The sequence below is a fragment of the Thermobia domestica genome, chromosome 3, assembly GCF_964235325.1.
Source record: "Thermobia domestica chromosome 3, izTheDome1.hap1.1, whole genome shotgun sequence".
NCBI lineage: Eukaryota > Metazoa > Arthropoda > Insecta > Zygentoma > Lepismatidae > Thermobia > Thermobia domestica.
The window spans coordinates 345,061,765-345,088,937 of record NC_137456.1 but is presented as its reverse complement, the minus strand read 5'-3'; the positions used below and the strand labels follow the sequence as shown (position 1 = coordinate 345,088,937).

The 27,173-nt window shown below is 39.0% G+C and overlaps 1 protein-coding gene and 1 non-coding gene across 14 annotated transcripts in view; both read left to right on the top strand.

The window, feature by feature from the left end:
• Positions 1–27,173, top strand: part of sick (sickie) — a 1,461,343-nt gene that overhangs the window by 877,127 nt on the left and 557,043 nt on the right. The window contains exon 1 of one of the 13 annotated variants that reach the window (XM_081752893.1): positions 11,800–12,366. The exons of the other annotated variants lie outside the window; for them this stretch is intronic. Within the exon in view, the coding sequence (XP_081609019.1) occupies positions 12,293–12,366 (74 nt within the window). The 5' untranslated portion in view covers positions 11,800–12,292. Of the gene's footprint in view, positions 1–11,799; positions 12,367–27,173 lie in introns of those variants that run through there. 13 annotated transcript variants of the gene reach the window in all.
• On the top strand, positions 18,139–18,211 carry TRNAR-UCU (transfer RNA arginine (anticodon UCU)). Its single transcript has one exon. It is a non-coding gene; the product is annotated as a tRNA-Arg (tRNA).

The following is a 27,173-nucleotide window of genomic DNA, read 5'->3' as shown; positions in this document are numbered from 1 at the left end:
TGTGAAGATTCGCAACAACGCATTGACTACACTCGGTTCTCTCTTCTAGCAGGTTGCGGAGGGTTACTTTGAGGTTGAACATTGTCCACAGCTGCGAGGGGACCCTTTTCAAGAATGACATATTATGGCATTTCAGTGAGGAGGCGTTGGAGTACGTTTTCTTTGCTGAAAGCAGAAAAAAAGAAATAAAAACAATGAGAACAAATCCATTCTTCTTTTACATTAGCTTTTCCCCCGTTCATGGATAGACAGTTGTAAGCAATTAGAAGCGAACTGTCTCTATTGAATAAAGATACTTTTAGTGTATACGAAAGCGAATATCTCTTTATTATTATTATTATAACTTTTTTGAATAAAGTGGCATACAAAACATATAAAAATAATACAAAGGCCATAATATGCGTGGCCTTGTACGAGAAGAACATGTATTACTGTTGTTTTCAAAGGTCAATAAATCAAAGGTAGAGAAAGAGGGAAAAGCTGCTGATTAAAACTAATTCTCCCAAAAATACGAGAGACGCTAGTAGTGTTCCTTGGTTTCTATGTCAACTGTAAGTGATTTTTGAACATAACGTTACCAATATTATACGACATTGCAAATAATTTTGTATTCCAGTTGAGATGGTTTTATTGAGCTTTAGATAACCTCCGTCTGGAAAACTCAGGAAATTTATAACAAATAAGGGCCAGTTCATATTGCAAAACGAAATAAAAAAATTAACAGCATAGCTCCTTGTTGGTTATCTATCAAAAGTCTAAATGTTTCACAGTAGGGGTCGCTGCTCTACGTACTTTGCTACTTAGATGTTGTTTCGAATTTTCCTTGAACCAGAGATCTTATTTGCACGTAGCGTTATGTAGCGGAAGAAATGAAACTTTGAAAAAAGGATGTACCATAGATGTGATTTCTGGGTATTAGCATGTTATATACTTGCCACGTTCAAATCATCCCCAACGGGCTTCCTTGTAGTTAAACAGAAAGTTAACCCTAACTGTATTCATAAATAACACTCGAAACAAACTATAAACGGCACTAGCTAGGGATGCGCACGAGTCGAGACATGTCTCGAATCTCGACTCGAATTCGATTCGAGACACACTTTGTAAAATTCGAGACGAGTCGAGACAAACTTATTTCTCGACTCGAATTTTCGATTCGAGACTGCTCGTAAAAATCTCGACTCGACTCTAATGTCTCGAAAATCTTTCTATAATTTGTAATATTATTTTGAAGAAAGTATTCACTCAGAAACAGTTTTGAAACCAATTTCTGGGAGCATCCATGTGTCTAGTGGAGCTCGAGCAAGGCACCACAACGGCCCAGGCGTCACACTGTTTGCAGACTACGTACACCCGTTCATGACGACCATGTTTCCCAACGGTAGTGGCATTTTTCGACAAGATAATACACCATGCCACAAGGTCGGGAGTGGGATAGAGTGGTTCGAAGATCACAGTGGCGAGTTCCAAGTGATGTGCTAGCCGTCCAACTCGCCGGATCTGAACCCAATCGAACACATCTGGGATGTGATTGAACGTGACGTCAGAGCGCATCGCCCCTTTCAGGGAATTTACGGGAATCAGGTGACCTGTGTGCATATGTGGTACCAACTCTCTCCAGCGATCTACCAAGGATCATTGCGTCCATACCAAGACGTGTCGCCGTTGTTATCCGTGCAAAAGGTGGACATACTGACAATTAGGTAGATAGTCATAATGTTCTCGCTGATGTGTGTGTATATTTTAACTTGTATATTTTTTGTCTCGACTCGAATTTCATTAATGTGGTAGCTTGATGAAACAGTATTCCATCACATATTTTTATACTCATGCGAAAATGTTTTAGTTGAATAAGTATGACATTGACAAACGGGTGTACTTCAATAAAAAGTAAGGCCTGTATTTTAAAATGAAGCATCAAAAAGATAATATATAAAATTAAAATTATTCTATTAATAATATATGTTGTACTATTTGTATAATACTGCATGTGTTGTAGCCATATATGAAATTTCACTTCCACCGTTTGGAAATAAATATTCCATGTGTAGAATGCGTAAGTTTCAAGGTTATTATTATCAGCTTACACTATATCCTGTAACCGAGAAATAAATCCCTATTCATATTTCGAAAAGTTATAATAATAGAAAATGATATTTGTATCTACATTGTCTAGTGGAGCCTATTTCATTATGTATAGATGTCTTTCTTGTGTAATAAAAGAATCCCTGATACTACAGTTCATTTTCTCCTACAAATGCGCTCTGTAATAAGGGTAATGTGTGGTCAGTTCCTCAATTTCCCAATTGATTCGCGATACTGAATCAATACCGAAAAATTTGTCAACACTAGGAATAGAATTCGACAGCATTCACGCTAAGAACAAATTTGTGTAACAAAGAAGGTTTATTTCTAAATTTTCTTCGCATGTGGTAAAAAAAAAATGATTACTATTTAGCATAAAAATTCTATAATAGTATTCAAAGTTGTTAAAGCGATACATATTATAATTATAATTATTAGTCCAAAATGCTACCTTAACTGGTTTACCTGTTTCCGTGAGGTTACAAAAGTGAAAGAGCGCTAGTGTATTCAATGTGAAAACCCAGCTGGTGTCGGCACGGAAACAATGAATTGATTTTAACGTCCCTTTCAGCAGCGAGGCTATGTGAAACGAGACTACTGATTAACGTGGATTCCGAACCACATGAGCTCCCGCCGGGAATCGAATAAGGATCTCCCACGCTAAAGGCGGTAGGGAAACGAGCATTACCGGCAAGGGAGAACCGATGTGGTGACCTCACATTTTAACTAGGTTACTAGTGTCAAAGCCGCACCGAGATTCCGTGCTCCTTACAGGCTCTTGTTCCACGGATTCCCTATACTACTACTACTACTACTACTACTACTACTACTACTACTACTACTACTACTACTACTACTAATAATAATAATAATAATAATAATAATAATAATAATAATAATAATAATTATTATTATTATTATTATTATTTCACACAGGAGATTGATCTGGTATCACAGCCGTCTGTTAATTTATATTTGTATAACCAATAACTAAATCTAAGACTTTGAAATACACGAGATGCAAGAGGCACCTTGCTAGATTCGAAAGTAACCACAAAAACTTCCAATAAGACTGGACGAATATACCAAAAGCAATAGGTTCAGCAAAGAAAATAAAGAGCGTCCACTCTTCCTGAGTGCCATAAATCTGTCCTCGAAAAAGGCGACAGGGGTAGAAACATTCATTCCGCAGATGCGTTATGGACAGAGTTTTAAAACCTGTTTTAAATGGCTAGCCCGAATTTCTCGCACGCTGCTAACACAAACAGGAAGAAAGAGAGATCGCACTGTTGCAAATCTTCACATGAAAAAAAAGGGGGGAATGAATAACTTAATTGGAGGCTTTTAGTAAAATTATAAGCTCATATAAGGAATCCTTTATTATTGACCTGACTCCATGCAAATTTTTGTAGGGATTTGTCCATTGGTTACTGAGAAAAATTCGAAAAAAGTTTCAATGTTATTAGATAGGGGAAAACTCGACTTGACAAAGAGGTAGCAACAGCCTTAATAGAAGAGAATACCCAGAAAGGCGTTTCTAAAATCGATAAAGTTCACAACGGCTGCGATGATCTTCCTCCACTCTTTGAACTCTTTTTAAATGACAGAATATAATCTCATGTGGGAGAAAAAGTGGGATCGAAAACCTTTCATTAAGTAAACACAAGAAACCTCAGACGATCCGTCTTGCATTTTAATAACATTTCTTTTTTTAATAATCAGGCCACTTTTTTATGGTTGAAAATAATAAGACGTGTGGTAACAACGTAACAAAGAGGAGATGAGATATTCGCCAATGACAGCGCAGATTCTAGGTGAGATGTTGCAGAACCTGGTTGAGGGCGACGTATGCTTATGTGTATCTATGTTTGTACAGTATATGTGTTAGTGCGTTGATCGGTGGCGGGAGGAGAACCGGTCTGACAGTTTATTGGTGGCTGCAGCAGGGTGGCCAGGTGCTCAACAATTACCAGGGTGCGGTGGCTCAGTGGTAGAACGTTCACCTCTGGTGTTTGGAGTCCCTGGTTCGGTCCCAGCTCGCGCCGTGTGGACTGTGTGATGGACAAACATCGTGCTCGTGGGTTTTCTCGGGGTTTTCCCAATTTCTTCATTCCACCATTTCATTCATTTCTCATAATCACCGTCTCCTTTAGCCTAACCGGCATAAGCGTGGGACGTAAAACTGAAAGATTTCATTTCATTTTTTCAACAATTACCCTGGACATATATATTGAGTGGGTCCAAAAGTAGATATACAGACCTACATATATAAAACACACAGGACTGTATATCTACTTTTGGGCCACTCTGTATATACAATCCTCATACAAGTACTAATTACATAATGAACAGTAAGTGGAAAACAATTTGCAGATTTTTAGAGGAACAAAAATATCTCTAAATGGCCCGTGCTGCCCTATTTCTTTCTCTAAGGAATAACATTTGTGTTTTTCTTTGAATAGTCCTTTCTTTCAAGGCAGTGGTACCCAAACGGAGGCTTGCGGATAAAAATTATAAAAATGTATGATTACTTTTTTTTTTTAAATGTGTGTAACAAGAAGACTGTAACTGGTCATTATAATGCTTCAATTGATGCCTGGTTTTTAACTGTAGGCAATATTTCCCTTAATCTTCTAGTTACCATGTCCTTCTACAATATATGACCAATAATACCGGGCCGTATTTTTTTAATAGAAACGCCGTTTTTTTTTAAATAGAAAAGTACAGATTTCATATAATTACTTTCAATCGTTCTTAGCCCTCAGGTCCTAACAAGCCTAGACACATGAAGCAAGAAGCAGGCTGCTGCAAAGATGGAAGTATATTTCTTAATCTGTCTTGGCCCACACTGTGTTGTAAATTGTCTATCACTCTTCTAAAACATTGAGGGCGTAATCTTCTATACACAGTACAATCTCGACAATTCGAGTTTGATGGAACCTGGACTGTTGTGTAAATCTCGGATTGTATGGGAAATGAGGCAAAATTTTAATTGAACTAATTTGTAGAAATACCGTATAAGTCATACCACAATATAAGCTTATTTTAAATCCAAGTTATTATAATTTATGCGTAACATACATACTGACACTGTTTTTTTTTTTTTCAAATTGTATACCTTTTCTAAAACTGCACACTACTAAAACTAACCACTGGTATGACAGCCCTTATGAGTGAGAACCGCTCCAACACCATGTGTTAGCGATTGGCTGAACCATATCCAGCTTAGCGACAAACACGTCAGCACGTTGTGTCGCTCTGTCTCTAACAAGTTTATCTGGAGCTTTCTAGAACTAGTGGCCGTCATGTCTTTTATTCATGTTACTCCCCAGTTTGCCTCACGACGCTGGATTGATGCCGAACGTTGGGAAGCACCGTCCTGGAATCTAAACCGAATCACACGGACGTGAGTCAACCGCTCTATAACTATTTAGACTACGATATCTCCATAAACTGTATACTACATCTTCAGAAAATTTCTGAGAGAAGAACTGTTTTGTTTTGTCACTATTTCGACACCAGTCTTCTACACGACTTTACCCAAATCATATTCTACAGCAATCTGTTTTATTATTTTGTCTCTATCTATAGCCTTAAGATAGCTTCCAACCTGTGCACTGAGACTAATTTTCTCTACCTTTTAGCACTTATTATTGCAAACACTCGGAGTAAAATTTACTGCGTAATGCGAGGTTTGAGTTTTTGTTTTTTGCGATTCTTTTTTTTTTTTTTTTTACGTTGTGCGGGACATTTCCTACTATCAGTGACGTGGCGTGACACTTTGACGATTGTTACCGGTTGCTGATACTACAAGTAACTCTTGTTTCTCAATAACAGAAAATCTAGTACTCACTTTTTCTTTCAGAGTATCAACCATTTCAAACTATAGGCATTGGTAAAGGGGTCAAATCCCACTTCATTTACTCTTGACCTTTTTGAACAATGTGACTCTTCAGGTTCTTTCATTTTATTACTAAATATTATTGAAACTGTCTCTCAGTGATCTTAGACATTCTTCAAACTCAACTGTTTTCTTTCTGCAGTAACCTACATCATGAACTTTCTTTTGTAAGATATTGAACAAGATTTCTTATCTTGATGCTATAACAGAAAACAGTTTAAGTAAAAAATTGAAGTCAAAACTTTGAAATGTTTGATAGAATTTTGCTACACAAACTTTGGTTTGAGAATCCTATTCGTCCGTTTTATCCATCATGGATTTAAAGACTCCTAACAATTCATCTTTAAAGACATACAGCACATCATTTACCTTACTTCTATAGTTCCATACCCTGTGTTTGAGACTGTTGGGATACTTTTGTTGACTAAATAATCCAGAGCATTTGTTCTTTTTGAAGACTTCGAGGAAGAAGAAGCAAGTCCCAACACAATTTTAAAAAACAACTTATACCCTTTTCCAGTAGCGTAACTTGAAGCTTCAGTGCCTCCGTAACCTAGTTATGCGCCCCTAGTTTCGATATATTTTGCGACCCTGGAGCTCGTGCGCTTCCCCTCCGCCACGAGGGTTGCGGGGGTGCTATTTACGCCTGTGTCCTTTTGTATAATCAACGGACTTTTCTAAAACTAAATTAAGTCTATGGGCATAAGAATGAAAATATAATTAACAAGAGGCTGCAGTTCCTTACCTCACCAACCATAACTGGAGTTTCATCGTATGTTTGAGCAACAAGTTTTCCGTATTGAAAATTAGTTATACAGTCAAACTGCGGCACGATGAAGACGATTGCACAGTTCTTTTTCAACACATCAAACTGCATCAAAGTGCAAATTCAACTAGTAGGCTAGCGGCTAGAGTTGGAAATTTGTTACATCGAAAGTTTTCTATACTAAATTAAAAACAAAATATTTTCAACTTAATTAGCATAAATCCTAAATAATAATAATTACTCGAATTGGAAGGAGCGCGGGCAACATCTCTGCTTCGCTCTAATTATTACTATTCCCCCTTGCTCTTGAAACAGTTCCCATATAGCACAATGTGTTTCATAGATAGGCATTTCTATATATTTAATGACACTTCAGGGATTGACAATATCTTTGCTCCTTCAGGCATGAGATAACCATCTAAATTTATATATACCGTTTAAACAGAAATAAAACCTCAATTAAATATATATATATATATATATATATATATATATAAGCTCAAATTAACATTCAATGAGAAACTTTATTTTGAACCAAACTAAACCTATATTAAATTTTTGTTAGAATATCCTATAGAATATATTCTTCTTGTTCACTGTTGCTGTATTATTCAAATTTAAAGATAACGTATTAACATTACAAAGTCGTGTAAAAATGATAGATTAACATATAAATAATGCACTGGAACATTAGTCTCACAGTAGCACGTGTTAAATGCTATTAGTATGAAAAACCTGCTACTTATATTTGTCCGAAATTGTATGTTGTTAAGACAGTGAAATAACCTTATGAATACTAAAATTACAGCCAAGTTTCTATCCTTATAGGGCCCACACACGGTCCATGGTTTGCGCAAACATCATGTTTGTGAAAACATCGTGTTTGCGCAAACACTCGGCCACACACGATACAACTGTTTGCACAAACTTCAGTTCAATTTTGAGTTTAATCGCGTAAGCATGTCCACTGAAGCAGCTTGTTTAGCGATAGTAATTGCTTGTGCTTTGGAAGCGGAAATACCCGCGAAACCAAAAAGAAAGAAGAGGGTGTGGATGAAAGAGTGGTTGATTATGACACATACATTGGCAACATTATTCACAATGTAAATGTACTATTCCAGCAAACTCAAGAATTTTGACTGTGCATCCTAGAAGTATATATAGCAACTAAATTACTTACATGTTAACTTTTCCAGTGAAAATGCTAAACACTTGTCTTCAACACTACTTTCACTATCATCTATGTCAGTTAATATTTCGTCTTTGTCTGAATCTGACTCTTGTAAAGTTATTTTTATGGGTTCCAAAAACTGTAAGCACAAAAAATAATTCTTCGAGCTTGACTTCGTAGCACTTGAAAGAAAAAGAAAAAAAGGAAGACAGAAAATAAAACTTCTGCTGTACTCTGTTTGCTTAAAGACATTGTCAACTATAATTTTGGAGAATAAACGAACTACCACGAAAGAAAGCAACGAGACACTGATGAATTCTACACTAGCCCCTTTCTTTCCTTCTCCGTTTTCATAACAAGTAGCACGTTTGTTCTTCGTGTAGGTGCCACGAAAGTAATCCATCTGATTCCTAAGCAACTCGATATGCTCGAGTTTGTTTTGGGTTACGATAATTTATACCATTCAGACGCCTGATGCTTTTGATTCCCTTATAGAGGAGAAAAAAGGGTGTTAAAAGTCGCACATAAGGCAGTGGAACGTGAAAGAAAAAAAGAAACAGAAAACATACTGCGTTCCTTCTGTCGAATAAGAAAGGGTCTATCTTGAAGTAAATTTCAAAACAAATTACAAACGTCCCATGCTTTATTCTTACGATGATGGCAAAGATTGCAAAGGGGACTGACTTCATCGAGGGAGTCGAGGGACTTGAGGGAGTCGAGGGAGTAAAAATAATTACTAGAGGGAGTCGAGGGAGTAAAAATATTCACCCGAGGGAGTAAAAATATTCACTCTAGGGAGTCGAGGGAGTAAAAATTTTCACTCGAGGGAGTAAAAATATTCACTCGAGGGAGTCGAGGAAGTAAAAATTTTCACTCGAGGGAGTAAAAATATTCACTCGAGGGAGTCGAGGGAGTAAAAATATTCAGGAGTGTTCAGGAAAATTTGTTCTGATTTTAATATGTGAAAAGCTTGCCTCCCCCTGAAAGTAATGTACTCCTAGAACAACTTGCTGGCTACACCCCTGATTATCCTGTAATAAAAGTTGTGAGTTCTATTTGCAAATCGAAACAAAATCCACTGGAAATTAGACGCGGGACTCAACGCTCGTTTTACTAATTGTTTTATACGGAAACCTTTCAAAGCGTCTATCATGACAACCAGTTGACATAGAAAGATGTAGTTTTCACGTATTTGTTCGTAATTATTTTCTCTACTTGGTAAAGTGAGCAGTTAATGTGCTAGTACAATATTTCTAAGTAGCGCCTGTGATATTGTCAAGATTCGCAGTAGCGCGAGAAGTCAGCGTGCAGAACTGCTTGTCGCGAACTGTCAACACCGCTCAATGCCAATTGGACGCCGTGTGAAGCCAACACAAGGCCATGTCGTTTTTCATCTGAAATCTGCAATAACTTCTCATATGCCACATTTTTCAAATTCCTGTTTTTATAATCTTTACTCTTTACCTTCCACAGTTCAGGTAAATTTCGATAAAGGTCAATAAATTCTCGCCAGAATTCTTGATTCCTATTCATTGACGCCATAGTGCAAGAAATAAGCGTCTATACACTAGGCTTCCTACTCGGAAATAAAGCTCGTGTTTGCACAAACATGCCCATACACGGTCCACGTGTTTGCGCAAACATCATGTTCGTGTAAACAATTTTCGAACGAGTTCGATGTGGAAAATGTTTGCACAAACGTTTGCGCAAACAGTTCATACATCGCCACACACGGTCAAACTGTTTGCACAAACAGCCTTGTTTGCGCAAACCATGGACCGTGAGTGGGCCTCTTTAGAATGGGGAAGCAAACGAAACAGTATAGCAGAGTTACCGCCCGCTCGATCCTCACAGCGAGAGGAGAGCATATACATGTTGATGGTATTCTAGATTCTCCTTGTTTTGACAGGGAACGTTCCTATTTTTTCCTCTTCCACTCAGACGAACGGTAACATAAGGGCTATTCCGAAAGTTCAAATACGAGCTCGCAGGATGCTTCTGGCTGGCACGCTAAAAGGTGCTTCTGGAGTGAACGAACGCTATCGGGGTTCGCGTTACCTCTAAAATCTGCGGTATCAACAACAGTATGCTCCTATTTGGTGTTGGCATGTTGCATTCGTTCACAATGTAAATGAAGCATAGGCCATCCAAACTTTAAAAAAAAAAAAAAAAAAAAAAAAAAAAAAAAAAAAAAAAAAAGAAAAAGGAAAATGTAAACATCTTCCCATGTCGATAATGAAATTTGAAGACATATGAAAACAACGAAAAACCGTAATATTTTTACCGTTACCGCCGGTAACAGCGGTAATATGCACTACACGTCCCTGCCTACTATTAACATGGGCTCCAAACCACCACCAGGGTTTACTATTATATAAGATCAGCTTTCTCAATTTTGGCCGTTCCCCACCACAGCAGCTCGCATCAAGGAAGATGGATTGCAGAAGCATGCCTCTGATCCCAGCTAAAAAGAAAAGGAAGAACCGAATTGACCAGTTGCTAGTAGAGTGACGGTTATGGTACATGACATACAATTTGGGTCCACGTTAAACTAGTCACTTAAACAGACAGAGAAAATGCAGTCTATAATTTCTGACATAGTGTGTCATACAAATTGATATATATCATTACCTCAATTTATCTATTTTTATTTCTATTTTAAACTTTAAAATACATCATGAAGGACTCACTAGTCTCTTGAGTATGGGAATTGGTTAGTGCTAGTGACTTTTCTAAACATGGTATCAGGCCCGAAACCAGCCACAAAGGTTTGGGGACCCATGAATATGTTAAGGGGGGCCAAGTCATTAAAAATTCTCCTACATTTTTTTTGGTATTAATAATAGCATTTTGTATTGAGGTCTGGAGGGGCCACGAGAAATTTAGGCGTATACCATGCCCCCCTGAGCCCCCTCTGGTTGCGTGCCTGCGTGGTGTCGAATTCGATTCCCGGTGGAGAGGCTTTGGCACAGCATCAGTAGCCAATCGTGGGAGCTACTTCGAATGAGAGAACTGCAGTTCAGAAATGACAGTGATAAAAGTCAATACGCCACTCCCATCATCCAACTAAAACCCGCCTGGCTGCTGATAGACCATGTTTGTAATACCATGAGTATAATTTTTCAGTTTCATTCGGACAAGACTTTGTTTATTGGTTGTTCAGCAGTTTGTCTGCTTTCAGCACTAATAGGAGACCCTGTACTTTAGTGGTTAGAGCGTTGGACTCATGTCCACGTGATTCTGGGTTCGATTCCCGACCGGTGCTTCTCAATTTTCGGCGTCCACCCAGCGTCGTGAGGCAAACTGGGGAGTCACGTAAATGCAAGACGTGACGGCTACTAGGTCTAGAAAGCTCCTGGTACGCCGTGCTGACCACATGTTGGACATTGTTCAACCGGTCGCTGACAGATGGCGTTGGAGTAGCTCAGGCTCTCAAATAGGTTGTTACGCCAAGTTTTTTTTTTTTTTTTTTTTTTTTGTTTCAGCATTAATGTTACTTGAGGCATGGATCTATACTTCAAGGCTCTATCCTCAGCTCACAACCTTTAAAAAAATATTCAATAACTTAAAAATATCGAGCTTCCACTGGAAATCGAACGAAGTCTTTAGCACCGAAGACGGTAATGTTATCCATTTAGCCAGGAAGGAACCTGAAACAGGACTTGTTTTGTTGTGACTTTATGAAATGCATTGATTTTTTTAAATAATAATAATAATAATTCTCTTGCAGTGATTGCTTGAAGCAAAAGGAATTTCTAGCCGAACGAGAAGTCGTGAGTCGCGCCGCGCTCTTTCCTTGATGCTGGCAACCTTGCTTTTCCAGCGAGTGTTGTGGATGTTGCGTGGAAGAGAGAAGTGTCGGCGATCGGTGTGTGTGTCGCGTGTGGGCGCCCAAATCCTCCAGAAACACCGAACACAGACTACGACAAGGTCTTTTACTCTCACGTGCTCTGTTTGCATTGTATACATTGCGTATGGAAGGAAGAACCAAATAACTTGATAATGACCTCGTGGTTTGGTGACCAAAGAGTGGACGTCGATCCGCGAGAGAAGAGAAAATAAAGTGGTGTCTGTGAAAGCAGCTGTTATGAGAGTGCACCTGGGGCTTGTTTGGCGAGGATCGGCCGAAGCCCTTTCAGCAGACCGTTACTTCGGGGTAAGAGCGCGAGCAGCCCCCGAGGGGGACATCAACACAAGGGTCGATCGGAGTCTATACCAGCAGCAGCAGCACGTGGACGCTTTCTGTGACAGTCCAGACGAGAGAAACGCGAGTGTTTGGATTGTTGTGAATTTGCTCTTATGCCATTACGTACGATGCTTGTGAATGTAATGATTAAGTAATCGGTGTGTGAATGTGTGAAGCCTTGCAATGGGAAATTCTTCCAGTAGTTCTGCCGGCAATAGGCGTACTCGAAGTCTCCCAACATCTCCTGAAATCAAAAGGTAGGAACAAAGTTAAGGTATATTCGTTATAAGCAATCTTATGCTTCTTTCTAGATTGATGATGGCCAAATGGAGACCCGCGAGTATGTTTCATTTGGCCCAGAACAAAAGCGTATGACTTGTTCCTTTTTAAGTCAGTACTTAACAGGAGGAGTAAACTATCATAACATATCTGAACTGAAACTACTTTTAACTGTGAATATATAAATACACAGTGACGGATCCAGGATAAATCAAGGGAGGGGCTAAACCATAGTTTGCCTCTTTACCCAGTGTAAAGCAGGATTGAAGCCCATTTTATCCAATGTACACCTGAGCTTCAAGGGGGCTATAGCCCCTATAGTCCCCCTTGGATCCGCCTCTGCATATATATTTATTTTTAGAAAAATATAGATGTAATGATGTACTTTCAAATGTTCGTAGCACAAACCCTAATTGGCTCAGACCAGTGATGTAATGCAAAAGTTTTTGGTACGTATACACTGGACCATTTTCAAAATTATTGCCTATATTTACCCCATATATTATGGTCATTCTTTCGTAAATTTGAAATGAGAATACGCTGGACTATTAAAATATTGCGTGGACTCTCGTACACGCACTATTATTTTCCTGGCTTAAAAAAATATTCAGAAATTTCTCTTCTAGGCAGTAATAGACTCTATAAATAGACACTCATGGAACTGAAGTTCTATACACTCAGACGGGTGTTTAAAAATGTCTGTAAGGTGGCTCAGTGGTAGAGCGCTTACCTTGGCGCGTGAGACCTCTGGTTCGATCCCCGGCCAAGTGTTTGTGGTGGACAACATCGTGTTCGTTGGTTTTCTCAGTGTTTTCCCGTTTTCTCCCACTTTCTCATTCCACCAATTCCTCCATCATTATTCACTTGCCTTAATTATCCGACTACCTTAACATAAAGGACATCCTGGGGTGTTAAACTAAAAGATTTCACTTCATTTCAAAGATAAATATTGTCGCCTAGATGTGTATGCAAGGGAACTCGATGGTTCAGTGGTAGAGCGTTTACCTCTAGTGCTCGGGGTCCCTGGCCAAGCGTGTGGTGGACAACAAACATTGTGTTCGTGGGTTTTCTCGGGGTACTCCTGTTTCCTCTGTCATAATCATTCTACCAATTCTTCCATCATCATTCACTTGCCTTAATCATCATCTCCCTTAGCCTAATGACTATAATTTGCATTAGAGAATTACTTGTAAGTTGCGATTCTGAACATATATTTTTCATTATCATTCTCTGTGTGAGCATAACAAAAATTAAAACAAGATATTCTGGAAGCACGGTGTTCCAATCCGAACTGGATTGATTTGGCATTACATGGATTCCAATAGTTGTTTTATTATTATTATTATTATTATTATTATTATTATTATTATTATTATTATTATTATTATTATTATTATTATTATTATTATTTCTGGAGCGATGGCTTTGTGGGTGTTCCTTAGGTTATAAAATAAGTAAGTTAGTTATTAGCAAAAATAAATAAATAAATAAATAAAGCATGAAAAATCAAAATTGAACCATATTTGATGGATATTCATGTGATTATTTTATATTGAATGCATTGTGGGTACAGTTCAATTCCTTGTAAGTGTTCCTATGCCGTAAATTTGTTAACAGTATGAATGAGAACAATTTTTCTTGCTGTATATCTGTAAAACTCGACGCAACGCATTTCTCTATGATGGATGAGTTGTCTATGAATCATCGAAGCTAATCCGGTTGTCTGTCCATGAAGCTTGCATGTGAATCCCTTGCTCTCTTCCCCAATTGATGGATTACGCGTGAACACGCCTATTGTTACAGATGGCAGCACTGGTTATGCTTGTTTTGGCAAAGAACATAAAAAATGTTCGTCTGTAGTTCTCACAGCTGTTGATTTGTCCTGTGAAAATGACGTAAGCTCGTTGTGGTATCATCTAAAGTCAAAGGGTAACAAGGTTTGGTCAGCGTCAATTGGTAAAAACCATTGACCATAAATTTCTTTCAACTGTTATACATTGCAGACATTTCGTACTTTTTTTCACAAGAATTTATGTTCTTTGCTTGTCAGATGAGACCAGTGCGTAGTTTCGAGTGCTCTTATTTGTATCAAACATGGAAGGGGAGCTACTGGATCCGTATCAGTGCCGTCCCGGAGGCGGGGCGATGGCCACGGTCGCCAAAGTAAGGGAGTGCAAAATTCGGGAGAACATAAAAGGCAGGCCGGTAGCCAGTACAAAAATGCAGGGGGGGGGGTCGGCTGAAGTTAGGGGGGGCGATCCAATCGTATTATAGTTCATCACCATATTATAGTTCATTTGCAAGCCTACCGTGAAAAGTTTAGGGGGGCGCGAAAATTTAGGGGGGCCTAGACCCCCTGGATACGGGCCTGAGAAAAAGTAAAGAAAAACAAAGGAAAAATACTTGGAATATTTTAGATCAGTACAAACTAGTATGTACTTAAATCCTTTTTCTGCTTTAGGAAGTGATCCTATAATGTTACTCATGTTAGGAAAATACATGTGCACATACATAAAAATGGAAAGCAAAAAGTAACAGAAAGCGCTCAAAATCAAGGAAAAACAGTGTTTGTTTTTGGAAATTTTCTTACTCTTCGCGCCAACCATGGTGGCGCTTTGCGATTGATCTGTCAACCTCACTCATATGTACGGGTCGCCATCGTTTACTCTCGCCCCGGGCGCTGATTTTCCACGACACGGCATTGGGCCGCATTCTCACAAATTTGCAGAAGTTAAGAATCAGATATTTACATGGTTTTGAGCAACACAGTTGTGTAGGTGAATATCTGATGAGCCTAAATTTTAATTTACGATTTTACTGCGGTTGTACTGACAGAAATGTTCAAACCTGCGATCTCGGTTCGGACTTAGTGGCTTTAAACTCAATAAATAAATAAATGCAAGCCCATATGAACACGAGCCTCTAGAGTAGAAAGCTAACCAGAGCTCGAATCCGAGCGAGCGCGAGCCCCAATGAAACTAGTGATCTGGAACACGAGTGAGCGTGTAGCTCATTGAGGAAAGTGGGCACGAGCTCTTAGTGCCCACGAGATCCAATTAAAGCCTGTGACAAATTTCTTGGCATTTCAGCTAAACGAATAAAACGCAAGCTCTGGCGCGACGTTGCCAAGTGGTAAAGGGATGTGGCTACGGCTAAGCAGACTAACTACAGCACGATCAGGTGACAGGGGATAGACGTGGATGTGTATAAAATAAACGTGGCAACACCGCTGGCTTCTCATTTGCTAGCAGTATTTAAAGGGAACTTGGAGCGCCGCCTTCAAATGCCAAGATGTTCGTCACGCCGTTTAGTTTAGTGTCCATGAGCATGCGTGACCCTGAGCAAGCTCAGTTGCAAAATGGACTTATGTTTTTTTTTTTTTCAAGGTCACCTAGCTAAGAAATATAAGCCTAACCCCCCGAATTGCTGAAGATAGTTTTACTTCAGTCGAAAGTCCTGTCGTTTAGAATCAGTATAGCAAAATATCAGTTCTAGGCAGATACCTTGAAAATCATCTCTGTTCCTGGATTTTTTTATAAGAACTCAAACGTTATGACTATACATTAGCTCAAAATTCTTTAGAAACGATTAGACTATAAAGGCTCTTTTAAAATCAGATGTAAAGATAGTTTACTGATTTTCAGATGGTTCTTACACGCCCACCGGTTTTTTGATACCTAGTCTAATAGGCAAGGGCACTGCACGCTGCAACAATCCCTCACCTAGAAAGGGCCGCGGAGGCTCAGTGGTAGAGTCTTCAACTATGATGTGTGGGGTCCCTGGTTCGATTCCAGCTCGCACCAAGTGAACTTTGTGGTGGATAAACACTGTCTGCTTGAGTTTTCTCGGGTTTCTCCCCTTTCCTCCCACTTTATTCATTCTACCATTCCATTCATTTCTTATCATCACCGTCTCCTTTAGCCTAGCCGGCATAACCGTTGAACATAAAACTGAAAGGGGAGGGGGAGTATCTCTTAAATAAATTACTGCTATTGGTTATCGAACGACTAAACGCTATTTTATCCAATCTAAACTTTAGAGTTTCGAATGTGTATATGTGTGTGTATGCAAAGGGGGAAACGGAGGAGAGAGGTTAACTCAAAATACTCTTGATGCTACCTTGTCCCGTAAAAACTTCATTTATTAATTGTGTAGTAAAATAGGTATTTTTAAACATGAAATTGAAAAAAAAAAAAAGGTCAATTTTGTACCTGACAACGTATCTAAGACTAGTTTTAGACGGAAGCATGTATCATAGCGTTACTCGTAGCAGATATGCTGCCAAAAATCTCGTATAATATTCTATGGCATCAAAAGTGTATGGTACTTTTACACAATAGCATTTTGATAAGCATCTTGTCGTAACGTAGCAAACAAATCACTGGAGAAGAGCACAATTATGGCTCCGAAACTAAAGCGTGAGGTAGCTAAACCTATAGTGGTTGTAACAACAGTTCTCGCCGGTTACATTAAAAAACGAAAACCACAAAGAAGTATGTGTACAAAGAGCATCCCTACTCCAATTCATTTTTCTTTACGACAATTCAATTTCCCACACAAAACAAAGAGCATGGATATTTGGCACAAAATCTTTTGCTTCCTTTTAACACACCACGGCGCTGCAATCCGACCAGAAATGCTGGGAAAATGCTACGAAATAGAGCAGGCTTTATCGACGAGAAATACCATAGGATATATCATGGCATGGGAAATGCTATAGCATTTGCTACTTTACACGGTAGCATATCGATGATACGATTTTTGCTACGAGAAATGCTACGATAAATGCTTTCGTCTAAAACTAGTCAAACACTGACAAACGCACAGTATGTATGCTACTTTTACCCGCTCTCTCCCTCATTACTATCTAGAATTCCATCGTGCAGATACAGTAACTTAACATTAAAGACTCGTAGACAATCAAATGTATAATAAACCCATTCATGATAGCCAATCGAAATCTGACAAAGACATGACATAACGAAACATCTGTGGAAAACGGAAGAAATAGAATTCTACGACAGTTTAGTGGTAGGGGTCTTCCGTAGAACTACTAAACTCCCCACGTCGTGAGGATTTTAAGATCTCAACTGTTCCTTCGAACTCCTGTTTTCTTATTTTGCGATGGAGTTGGCAGGCTTTCAAGTATGGTGCCCAATGAAAGAAAGAAGATAGAAATTCACAGTAGTCAGGAGATCTCGGGCTCCATTCCAAAAGGTACAATTTTGACTTAAATGCTTCACTTAACAAAACAGGGCTATATAAGATTGGTCTTGTTGAAATGGGATTTTCTCTTTCCATTGCACAAGGGAACGTTTAGCTAGTTCTATCTTCGTCAAACAAAACTGAAACCTTCTCTGTGTTGCAGAAGAGAGTAGATACACGAGTCTATAAAATAAAAAAATAAAAAAAAAGGCTGGTAGTGTAAACTACAGCGTGATTCACTCCAGGAATCAAACTCGGGATCATGCACCAAGACTCACAGAAGTATCACTACACCACTCATGAGCCTAATTAATTTTTTTTAGACGTTTTGAAGTAAATTTCTGAAAGAAAAAGAAACATGATTATAATGTCTGTAACGAACGTAGAAGCGTAAAGTCAATGTTATGGTATATTTGATGAGATAGGCGTTGCGTGCGTCGGATTTCCGTTTGCACTATAGAAGGTCATTCTTGTTTACATTCGAGATAAGCAGTTGATGGATGTTGTAACGATAAATACTGTAAGATTTGGGAGTCTGCGCAGTTGTCCCTGTAGCGCAGTGGATAGCGCGTTGGACTTCTAATCCAAAGGTCCCGGGTTCGAATCCCGGCAGGGATGAGGCTAAAATTTTAATTGTTGTAAACAGCGAGATGAGACTGTATGGTGTTTGAAAACTTAAATAGAATTCATCAGAAATGCAAAATTTTCATTTTTAAGGCCTTCAACAGTTTGGGGCGTTAATAATATACATTTAAAGTGCAAGTTAAACTATTTTTGCTGTCAGCGTACAATTATAAGATTTCGTTACATAAAAACAGTTTAAAGTTCTCTATTCGCAGAACAATCTTGCAAAATTGGTTGCATACCTGCCAGGATAACACCCTTTCTCTTTTTACTGTAGTAAAAACCATGCGTTGAGATTATGTTGCACATACCAAGTGCTCTAAATACAAAAATATTAGAAACATAATACGAATCACCGTCTTAGAAATCCAACACTTCCTCTTTTTTCCCTTATTGAATGAACACAGAACGGGAGATGCTCGGAAGAATAATTCTTTTCGTCCTGTGACCTTGAGTATCGCCACATCAGGTTTTGCAGGGTTTCACATTTCAGTTTTTTTTTTTTTTTTTTTTTTTTTTTTTTTTTTTAAACACTGGATACTGTAAATCCAAGTTAATACGACCGACAGCATGTTATTGGCATGTAGGCTTTCTATTGTAGGTTGGTGGAGAAATCATTTTATGTATGTCACTTTCTGCTATTCTTATTCACACCATAGAATTACTTATCGTCTAGTATTATTTCATGGCTGAGCGGTAAACGCACGAGTTTTCTACCCGTATGGTACCCAAATTCTATTAGAGGTGGAAGTATTTGCTGCGGATAATAATAATTCGAATATGCTTTACAGTGCATAGTTGTGAAATGTTAAATTCAAACATTTTATTCGATTTTTAAACCTTCTGGTTACACGCGCCTGCATGAAAGCCAACTAGCATAAAATACTGAATCAAAAGTTTTGAGCTCCTTTGGTGACCTTGTTGGCTCTATATTTATAGCGGTCATCATTAGCTGGCCCCATCCCATCCATTTAAAAGCGTAGGAGCCACTTGAGACTCTTTTACAAGTAGCAGAAAGACTGTTTATGAAGAGGCAGCCCATATTGAACAGGATATGTTGTGTCAGATGATTAACATTTCCGATTGCAGTGTAGGTAACTGAACTTGATATGGAGGGAAAGAAAAACACTTCCTTTGTGATTCATGTGTGAAGTTACGGAGTGCATTAACCGAATTCCAACGACTGTGGGATGGGATCTCAGCGCTCGAATGTCTCCAATAAACAAACAAAAGATAATCAAAATGAAATGTTGCCTGTTTTGTGTCTTGCGTAGACCACTTGTCAACTATCATTTTCAAGTTTAAAGGAATTCCTTATCATTCACTCTTCACTGGCCTCTGCCAACAGATAGAGCGGTTGACTTTGTAACTTCACAGATTGTTACGACACGGAGATAGTTATCAACAACGGGAAGAGTAAACACGTATTCACTTCCTACATCACATTCTCACAAAGTTCACATTGAGGGAGAAGGTAAAGTGGTTTTATGCCTGCTTTGAACTCAGAATTCCAAATTCCAAATTCGTTCACCATGGTATGATAGAATTTCAAACTAGTTATGCTCATATGTTTTACATAATTGTCTTTGGCTGAGCTGCAATAAAATTATCTGGTTAAGCATATTGATCATAAATATTGAAATAACCATGCCACAATATGGGTCCGAATTCGCGAACATGAAACAAGAGTGAGCATTTCCCTGCACTTAAATTCGCGAGAATGAAACAAGAGTGAGTATTTCCCTGCGTTCAAATTAGCGAGAGTGAAACAAGAGTGAGCGTTTCCCTGCATTCAAATTCGCGAGAATGAAACAAGATTGAATATTTCCCTGCATTTAAATTCGCGAGAATGAAACAAGAGTGAGTATTTCCCTGCGTTCAAATTAGCGAGAGTGAAACAAGAGTGAGCGTTTCCCTGCATTCAAATTCGCGAGAATGAAACAAGATTGAATATTTCCCTGCATTTAAATTCGCGAGAATGAAACAAGAGTGAGCATTTCCCTGCTTCAAATTAGCGAGAGTGAAACAAGAGTGAGCGTTTCCCTGCATTCAAATTCGCGAGAATGAAACAAGATTGAATATTTCCTTGCATTTAAATTCGCGAGAATGAAACAAGAGTGAGCATTTCCCTGCGTTCAAATTAGCGAGAGTGAAACAAGAGTGAGCGTTTCCCTGCATTCAAATTCGCGAGAATGAAACAAGATTGAATATTTCCCTGCATTTAAATTCGCGAGAATGAAACAAGAGTGAGCATTTCCCTGCGTTCAAATTAGGGAGAGTGAAACAAGAGTGAGCGTTTCCCTGCATTCAAATTCGCGAGAATGAAACAAGATTGAATATTTCCCTGTATTTAAATTCGCGAGAATGAAACAAGAGTAAGCATTTCCCTGCATTCGAGAATGAAACAAGAGTGAGCATTTCCCTGCATGTAACTCTTCCTGAACTTTTCCCCCCTGCTGCAATACTACACAGGTTACGTGCGAAGGAGAGGATTGTTGTTGACGGCTCCTACCACTCATGAGCAAAGAAACCTACTTTAGCCTAACTTCACTGTACCTGATGCTCACGCCGTCAATCCATCACCCTCCCGTCATTTCAACATTACGCTCACTCAGCCTCACACTTACATCATGCTTTCGGCATCACGTCCAGTTCGTAAGATTGAGGTCGGGGCAGCGTGAATTTCGAAGTCGGTGAGCCCTGACCTCATCTTCATCTCGTGCATCTTTTCCTTCGATAATCTATCAATCAGAGGTTGAAACAAAGATAAAGAAACAGTGGATGCTAGCGTGAAAGGGTTGTAGATTAATAAAAAACCATCCCACATCTATCGTAGATTCAAGCAATTCTTAAATTTTCTGACCTCAGCACAAAATGTTATGCAGGGACGGGAATGAGTCATCTACCGAACAAATTGGTTTTGAACTGTAGAGTGGATTAGTCCGAGTTTCAACTGTGATATGGTGAACAATGTTTCTTTCAGAAACAATGTCCCGGGGGGGGGTACACTTAGTATTCCGGGGAGGCACTTCTGATACTATTCTATTAATTATTATATTATAGACGTATTATTTTGGTATGCTCCGGGGGAACACTCTCATAGCTCCGGGAGGGAGTGCCTCCCCAAAAACAGGTCTGAAAGAAACACTGATGGTGAATATCTAAAGGTTATGATTACAATGGTAAAACATGTCTCAGTATTGATCTACCTTGAGTGTTAATCAGTGGTCGAAGTGAGACGTTATGCGGTGGTATGCCATACCGTCTTTGGTTTTTCAGTGATGAAATCATACCGCCTCTGGTTTTTCAGTGACCATAACGTATCATCACTGGAGAGTAGATTCTAAATACCTTTAATAAATCCATTTGTATACACAGTAATTGACGAATAGCTTTCCACGTAAAAAGATTTCATTTCTTACGTATAAATACTTTCTAAGTTGACAACACCGACATTTTTGTTATTCTTTTCCTATATGTTGTTTTCAAAATGAGATGCCTTCAAAGAACTTCATCTAGTTTATATTTTGTTGTCCCATATTGAATTGTTTCTTCGTTATGTATGTGTGTCTCTTCTTGCTTTAATGCATACAAATGTCGTGTTTTGAGCATGGGCGGATTTAGGGGTTGTTTGCTGCGGGGCGCATCTTCCGGGGATTTGGAATATCCCTCAGTCGAGTGGAGATACGGGAGTTTTCTCGCAGGAAATTGTGAAGGTGAAAACTCGGTTTTCGAGCATTTTCGTGAATAATTCTTTATAATGCAACATAAGGTGATACTTTTATTTTTCCAGAAAGTCTTGGTAGAGGATAAAGCCTCTCCATGCTCCCTACCCCCTCGTAACTACGGAAAAGTTCTCCCATGGTTTTGAGCCATTGTGTAAATAGAAATGTGATTGTTAGGCAACATACCCTCTGTGCATTTCAACATTTAAATAGTCGCTATATCAAGTGAAAATCGTAATAAAACATACCGCTTCTGCTTTCTTTCCACTTCGAACACTGGTGTTAATTATTCAAACAAGCCTTGTCATAGAACAGACGAATAGACGTTCTCAAATTTCTCTGTTTTTCAACAGAACCACACTGGCTACATGCATTTTAGGTAAAACCATAGGTTAGAGGGTGCTCTCCCCCGGTACTACACGAGAAATTTAATTTTCTAAGAATTTTTAGTTTTATTTTGAGTTTTACGTTTCACGGTTATGCCGGCTAGGCTAAAGGAGACGGTGATGATGAGGAATGAATGAAATGGTGGAATGAAGAAAGTGGGAGGAAACGGGAGAACCCCGAGGAAACCCATGTATACGGTGTTTGTCCAGCACAAAGTTCACTTGGCGGAAGCAGGGCTTGAACCCGGGACCCCATAATTTTCTAAGAAGTAGACCGAGTTAAAACCTAGCAAACTTCCTTGATACGCCACTGTTTTACTCAATAGCATTTTAAACTTATTTAAAAATAAACCAAACCACTAGGCTTAACGGCCTATTTGTGAACCTAAGCCTGCTCCAGCGCCATCTGCTAGCGACCGGCTAAACTACGTCGTCCAATCTAATGGCAAGCACACGTGGTCAGCGCGCTGCGACGCCCTGTCCCTAACTGGCACAGTGGCTGTCACGTGACTCCTCAGTTTGCCTCACGACGCTGGGTGGACGCCGAAAATTGGGAAGCACTGGCAGGGAATCGAACCCGGGATCACGCGGACTTGGCTCCAACTCTTATTTGAAAATAACGCAGCAAAATTATTACATAGTATGATTTTTCATTTTTTTTTTTAAAGTTGAGAAGTAGGTACAAATAGGGGTACCTAGAGGCGAATTTTAGTAAGCAGTTTAGGCCAATGAGGTTATTTGGGGGATAATATTTCATTGAAAATGGTACAATCAATCTGCAAAACGGTTCATTTAAGGGAGAAAGGTACATTTGGCCCTGGGCAGGGACGTACACAGAAATTATCTCGGGGGATCCGAAGTTTTGGGGGGTCCAAAATCAATATGAGGATAAATTATATTAAAATTTGTGAAATCACCCCTAAAATCAGGTTAAATTTGTAGGCAAGTCGGGGTTCCGGGGGTCCGGACTCCCAGGACCCACGCCTGCGTGCGTTTCTGTGTCTTGCAAGTCCCTAAGGGATTGATTTTCCCTTTATTCAATATTATTGAGATATTTTATTGAAGTAGGTCTGATATTTGATTTCTTCCAAGCTCGTTTGTTGTGGATGTAATGACATAACCCACTTTCTGTTTTTATGTTTTTTGGTGAAAAGCTCCAACAGCGAATCCTGCTTCCCAGCTGTCTTCTGTCAGCTTTCTTTTTACCTGAACAACAAGCCACTGCTTCCGCTGGTTGCGGACAGAGAGACACCTGGCGTAAAATTACTACAACACCAGCTCAGACCATAAGTTAGTGGCTTGCAATGCCAATTTCTATGCATGTGTGGATGGATGCAAGAAAGAAAAAAAAAAAGCTTCGGGGAACGCAACAGCTGATGCTCAAGTTATGCTTGCAAAGGAAACATGATTTTGTTGAGACAATTTTATTTGATTAAAAACCTGGAAGCGAATGGTGATAAGAAGGCCTTTCATATTTTTAGAAGCCGACACAAACACCTGTCGCCCACTTTTATGATTTAATTCAAGTTTTTACAAGCTCAATGAGACAGGATATGCTATGATCTTTTCCTTAAGTGATTTTTTTTTTTTTTTTTTACTTTTATTTCCGTTGCGAAGCAAAGAGGGTTGAGGAACAGCATTGTGTATTTCCTTCAAAGATTAATACATAAACAACCGAGGTGGCATTGTTATCAGAAATCACGCAAAAACATTATAATGCATGTCCTCCTGTTTTGGTAGGAAAAAATGACGCCAGGTGACCAATTACTGCAAATTGATGTATTAGCTTAATTGGTGACAATGTCACGCACTTCTTTTCCTCCTTTACGAAAATACTCAATTATATATAGTAGCCTACGTTTCCAATAATTGTAGTTTTTTTTTTTTTTTTTACTGAATTTTATTATAGTTTTTTTTTCTTTTGACCAGAAGTCCTTAATAAGTCCTTAATTTTCTGTACCTTAACTGCCTGATTATTCAGATTTTGTATAATTACCGTTGAGACTGCCTAATTACTGTAATAGGTATCTTATTATCGAAATAATTTTGATCAGAATTCAGTTATCACCAGTAGCGAGATTCTTGTTGTTAACTGAGAACCTTTCATACAGACTAGTCCCACGCTAACCTCTTCAACGCTTGTTTTAATGAGGCCCGTCAATTATACAGAATTCGTCTACCTATCAACTGGCCCCTGGCTAAGTGGTTCAGGGTTCTCTGCCTCCGTACCCGTGCTCGATTGTGAGAATACCTGTAGTTCACATCTCCCATAAAAATAGGTCCACTTTCCAAATGGCCTCGTGGCGAGATGATGTGGCTGGGAGTAGCATAGCAGTCAGAGGTTGTGGTAGACAATCACGAAATGAAATTGTCGTGGGTTCAAGTCCTACTTCTGACATGGAAGCTCCTATTTATGTCCCTTCGTATGATGGATACAAGTACACTAAATAAATGAAAACAAAAATTGAGTACGTTCGATAATTCAAAAAAGAAAAAAAAAGATTGCTTGATCCTTGGATACAATAATAACAAAATGAAATGAAATGAAATCTGTAAGTTTTACGTCCCACGATTATGCCGGTTAGGCTAAAGGAGACGGTGATAATAAGAGATGAGTGAAATGGTGGAATGAAGAAAGTGGGAGGAAGCGGGAGAACCCCGAGAAAACACATGAGCACGGTGTTTGTCCACCACAAAGTCCACACGGCGCGAGCTGGGATCGAACCAGGGAACCCAAGCATCAGAGGTGAACGCTCTACCACTGAGCCACCGCGCCTCCCACAATAATAACAAGTAGTGATACAGAAGCGATACGTTCGGACTTGTATGGCCTCAATGCTGAAAAGGGGATGAATCTAGTAAACATTCTGCTTCTTTTCCTCCTTTTTACTTCCACCATTTATCTCACAATTTCTATTGAAACACTATTAAAAAGTTTATTTTACTCTCTCTAGATTAGGATTTTGCAGTTTTGGAGCCGTTGAGGACAATTTCCATATCTAGACCACATAGCCTTTTTTTTTCTTGTGCCTTTGCAACACATAATATAAAGTATTCGTGAACAGCAATCTCGGTTTGATTTGTAGCATGTTGAAGGCCATGTTAGCCCGTCACACATATGAGAGATGACGTCCCTCGGCGATCGCATTGCCCAGGGATTGGAGAGGAAGAAAGGAAACGACCTGGATCTATTATGTTAGGTACTATTCCTTCATTTGCCTGGTGGGAATGAGAAAAATGCAGGAAAAAACCTCACTCAGGCTGGCTGGCCTAAAATAACCTGTTGCATCTTTCGATTTAGTGTCCCTACCGAGAATCAAACCCGGGACCACTTGCACGAAAGGTAAGAATGTTAGCGATTTCTCTTCTTTGGAATATTTACTCAAACTTTCATTTTGGCTTTATAAAACTATCTTGCATTGTACTGGCTCAGGTCTTGAGTTATTTAGAACAAATGTTACTGGCTTCTTTTTGGTTTTAAAAAAAATCCGAAATTGTTTTCCGCATACATGTTATTAAAAATTAAAATCTTACAAAGTTGAGGTGTCATTTAGGGCTTCGTGATGAAGTCTGTTCCTGAGTCTCGAAGCTCAAAAATTGGTAAAACCTTTGGTGAGGTATCAGGACTTCAGCTTGGGTTTCTATCTGAAGCAAGCATCCCCCATCGGGAATTGAACTCCGAATCACGGGGAAAACTTACATGGCTAGAAAGTTCCCCCATGTTTAGATTGTTACAGAAAAGACTGCTTGCTGGATTAACCGTATTTAACAGATCTGTTGTTCTGTGCACTTGAACTGAGGACCTGTCAGTATTGCAGTACAGCAAGCCAAGAACAGGCTCTCCAATTATTCATTAAAATACGTAAATTACCAGAACTGTTGTCGTTGCAGTGTTCAAGCGTAAGATGTCTGCTTTCAGGCTAACAACCAATAAACCAGTAACGTATTAATTTTGCATGAGGTCTCATTGAATTATTCATTGTTACATACCGTAAGGGTGTTGAACGTTAATTCGCTATGCTTTAGTAGAACATGAAGTGTTTATATTGCATCACCCATTGTCTCTAGTTGATCAGCAACTGTTTGGCGTAGGCGGAGTGGAGATGTCTTTACTTGCAGGAGAGAGACTTTCTCTTTGAGTGACATGTTTATGCGCTGACTGCATGCCCCATAGTCTTTATTAAAACAATTGAGTTCTTCAGTGACTGCAGCCCTTAAAAGTCTGAAGTAGAATGCTGCAATCTTTCAAGTTTTTTACTTCCGTCATTACGTGTAGGCTTATGCAACCGAGAAAGTTCGATTAACGTATGCATATGCTGTAACACTAGGCTTGTTTGTTTCTATACTTTTGTTCTGACCTAGTGTGCATTTAGTGTGGAGTTTAACGTCTCTTTCAGCAGTGAGGTTACGTGAGACGTGGATCTAGAACTTAACGTGGGATCTGATCCCATTGGGAATTGAACCCGGGTCTCTCTTACCGAATGTGATTACGGTCGGTATCGATATAGCCAGGAGGAACCTCATAACGTGCTTTTGTGTGGCCATCTGTCTGTGTCACGATAACTCTCAAATGTATGCATGAAATGTAACAACCATGAAATTTAGCGCGTTTTTTTCCCCTTAGGATTAGGGAATAAAGTCTCTTGTTTAGAATTTCTTTTTTTATTATTATTATTATATTTTGTAATAAGATTTCTCTCTTTGAAGTTGAATTTAAGAAAAATCAGTGTTACCAACTATCTCTAATAGATGATTTATTAGGATACAAACATATATAGTTAGTTATGTGTTTTCGTCATTCTACGTAGGTGGAGCACAAGTGTTCAATGGGATAGCGATTAACTC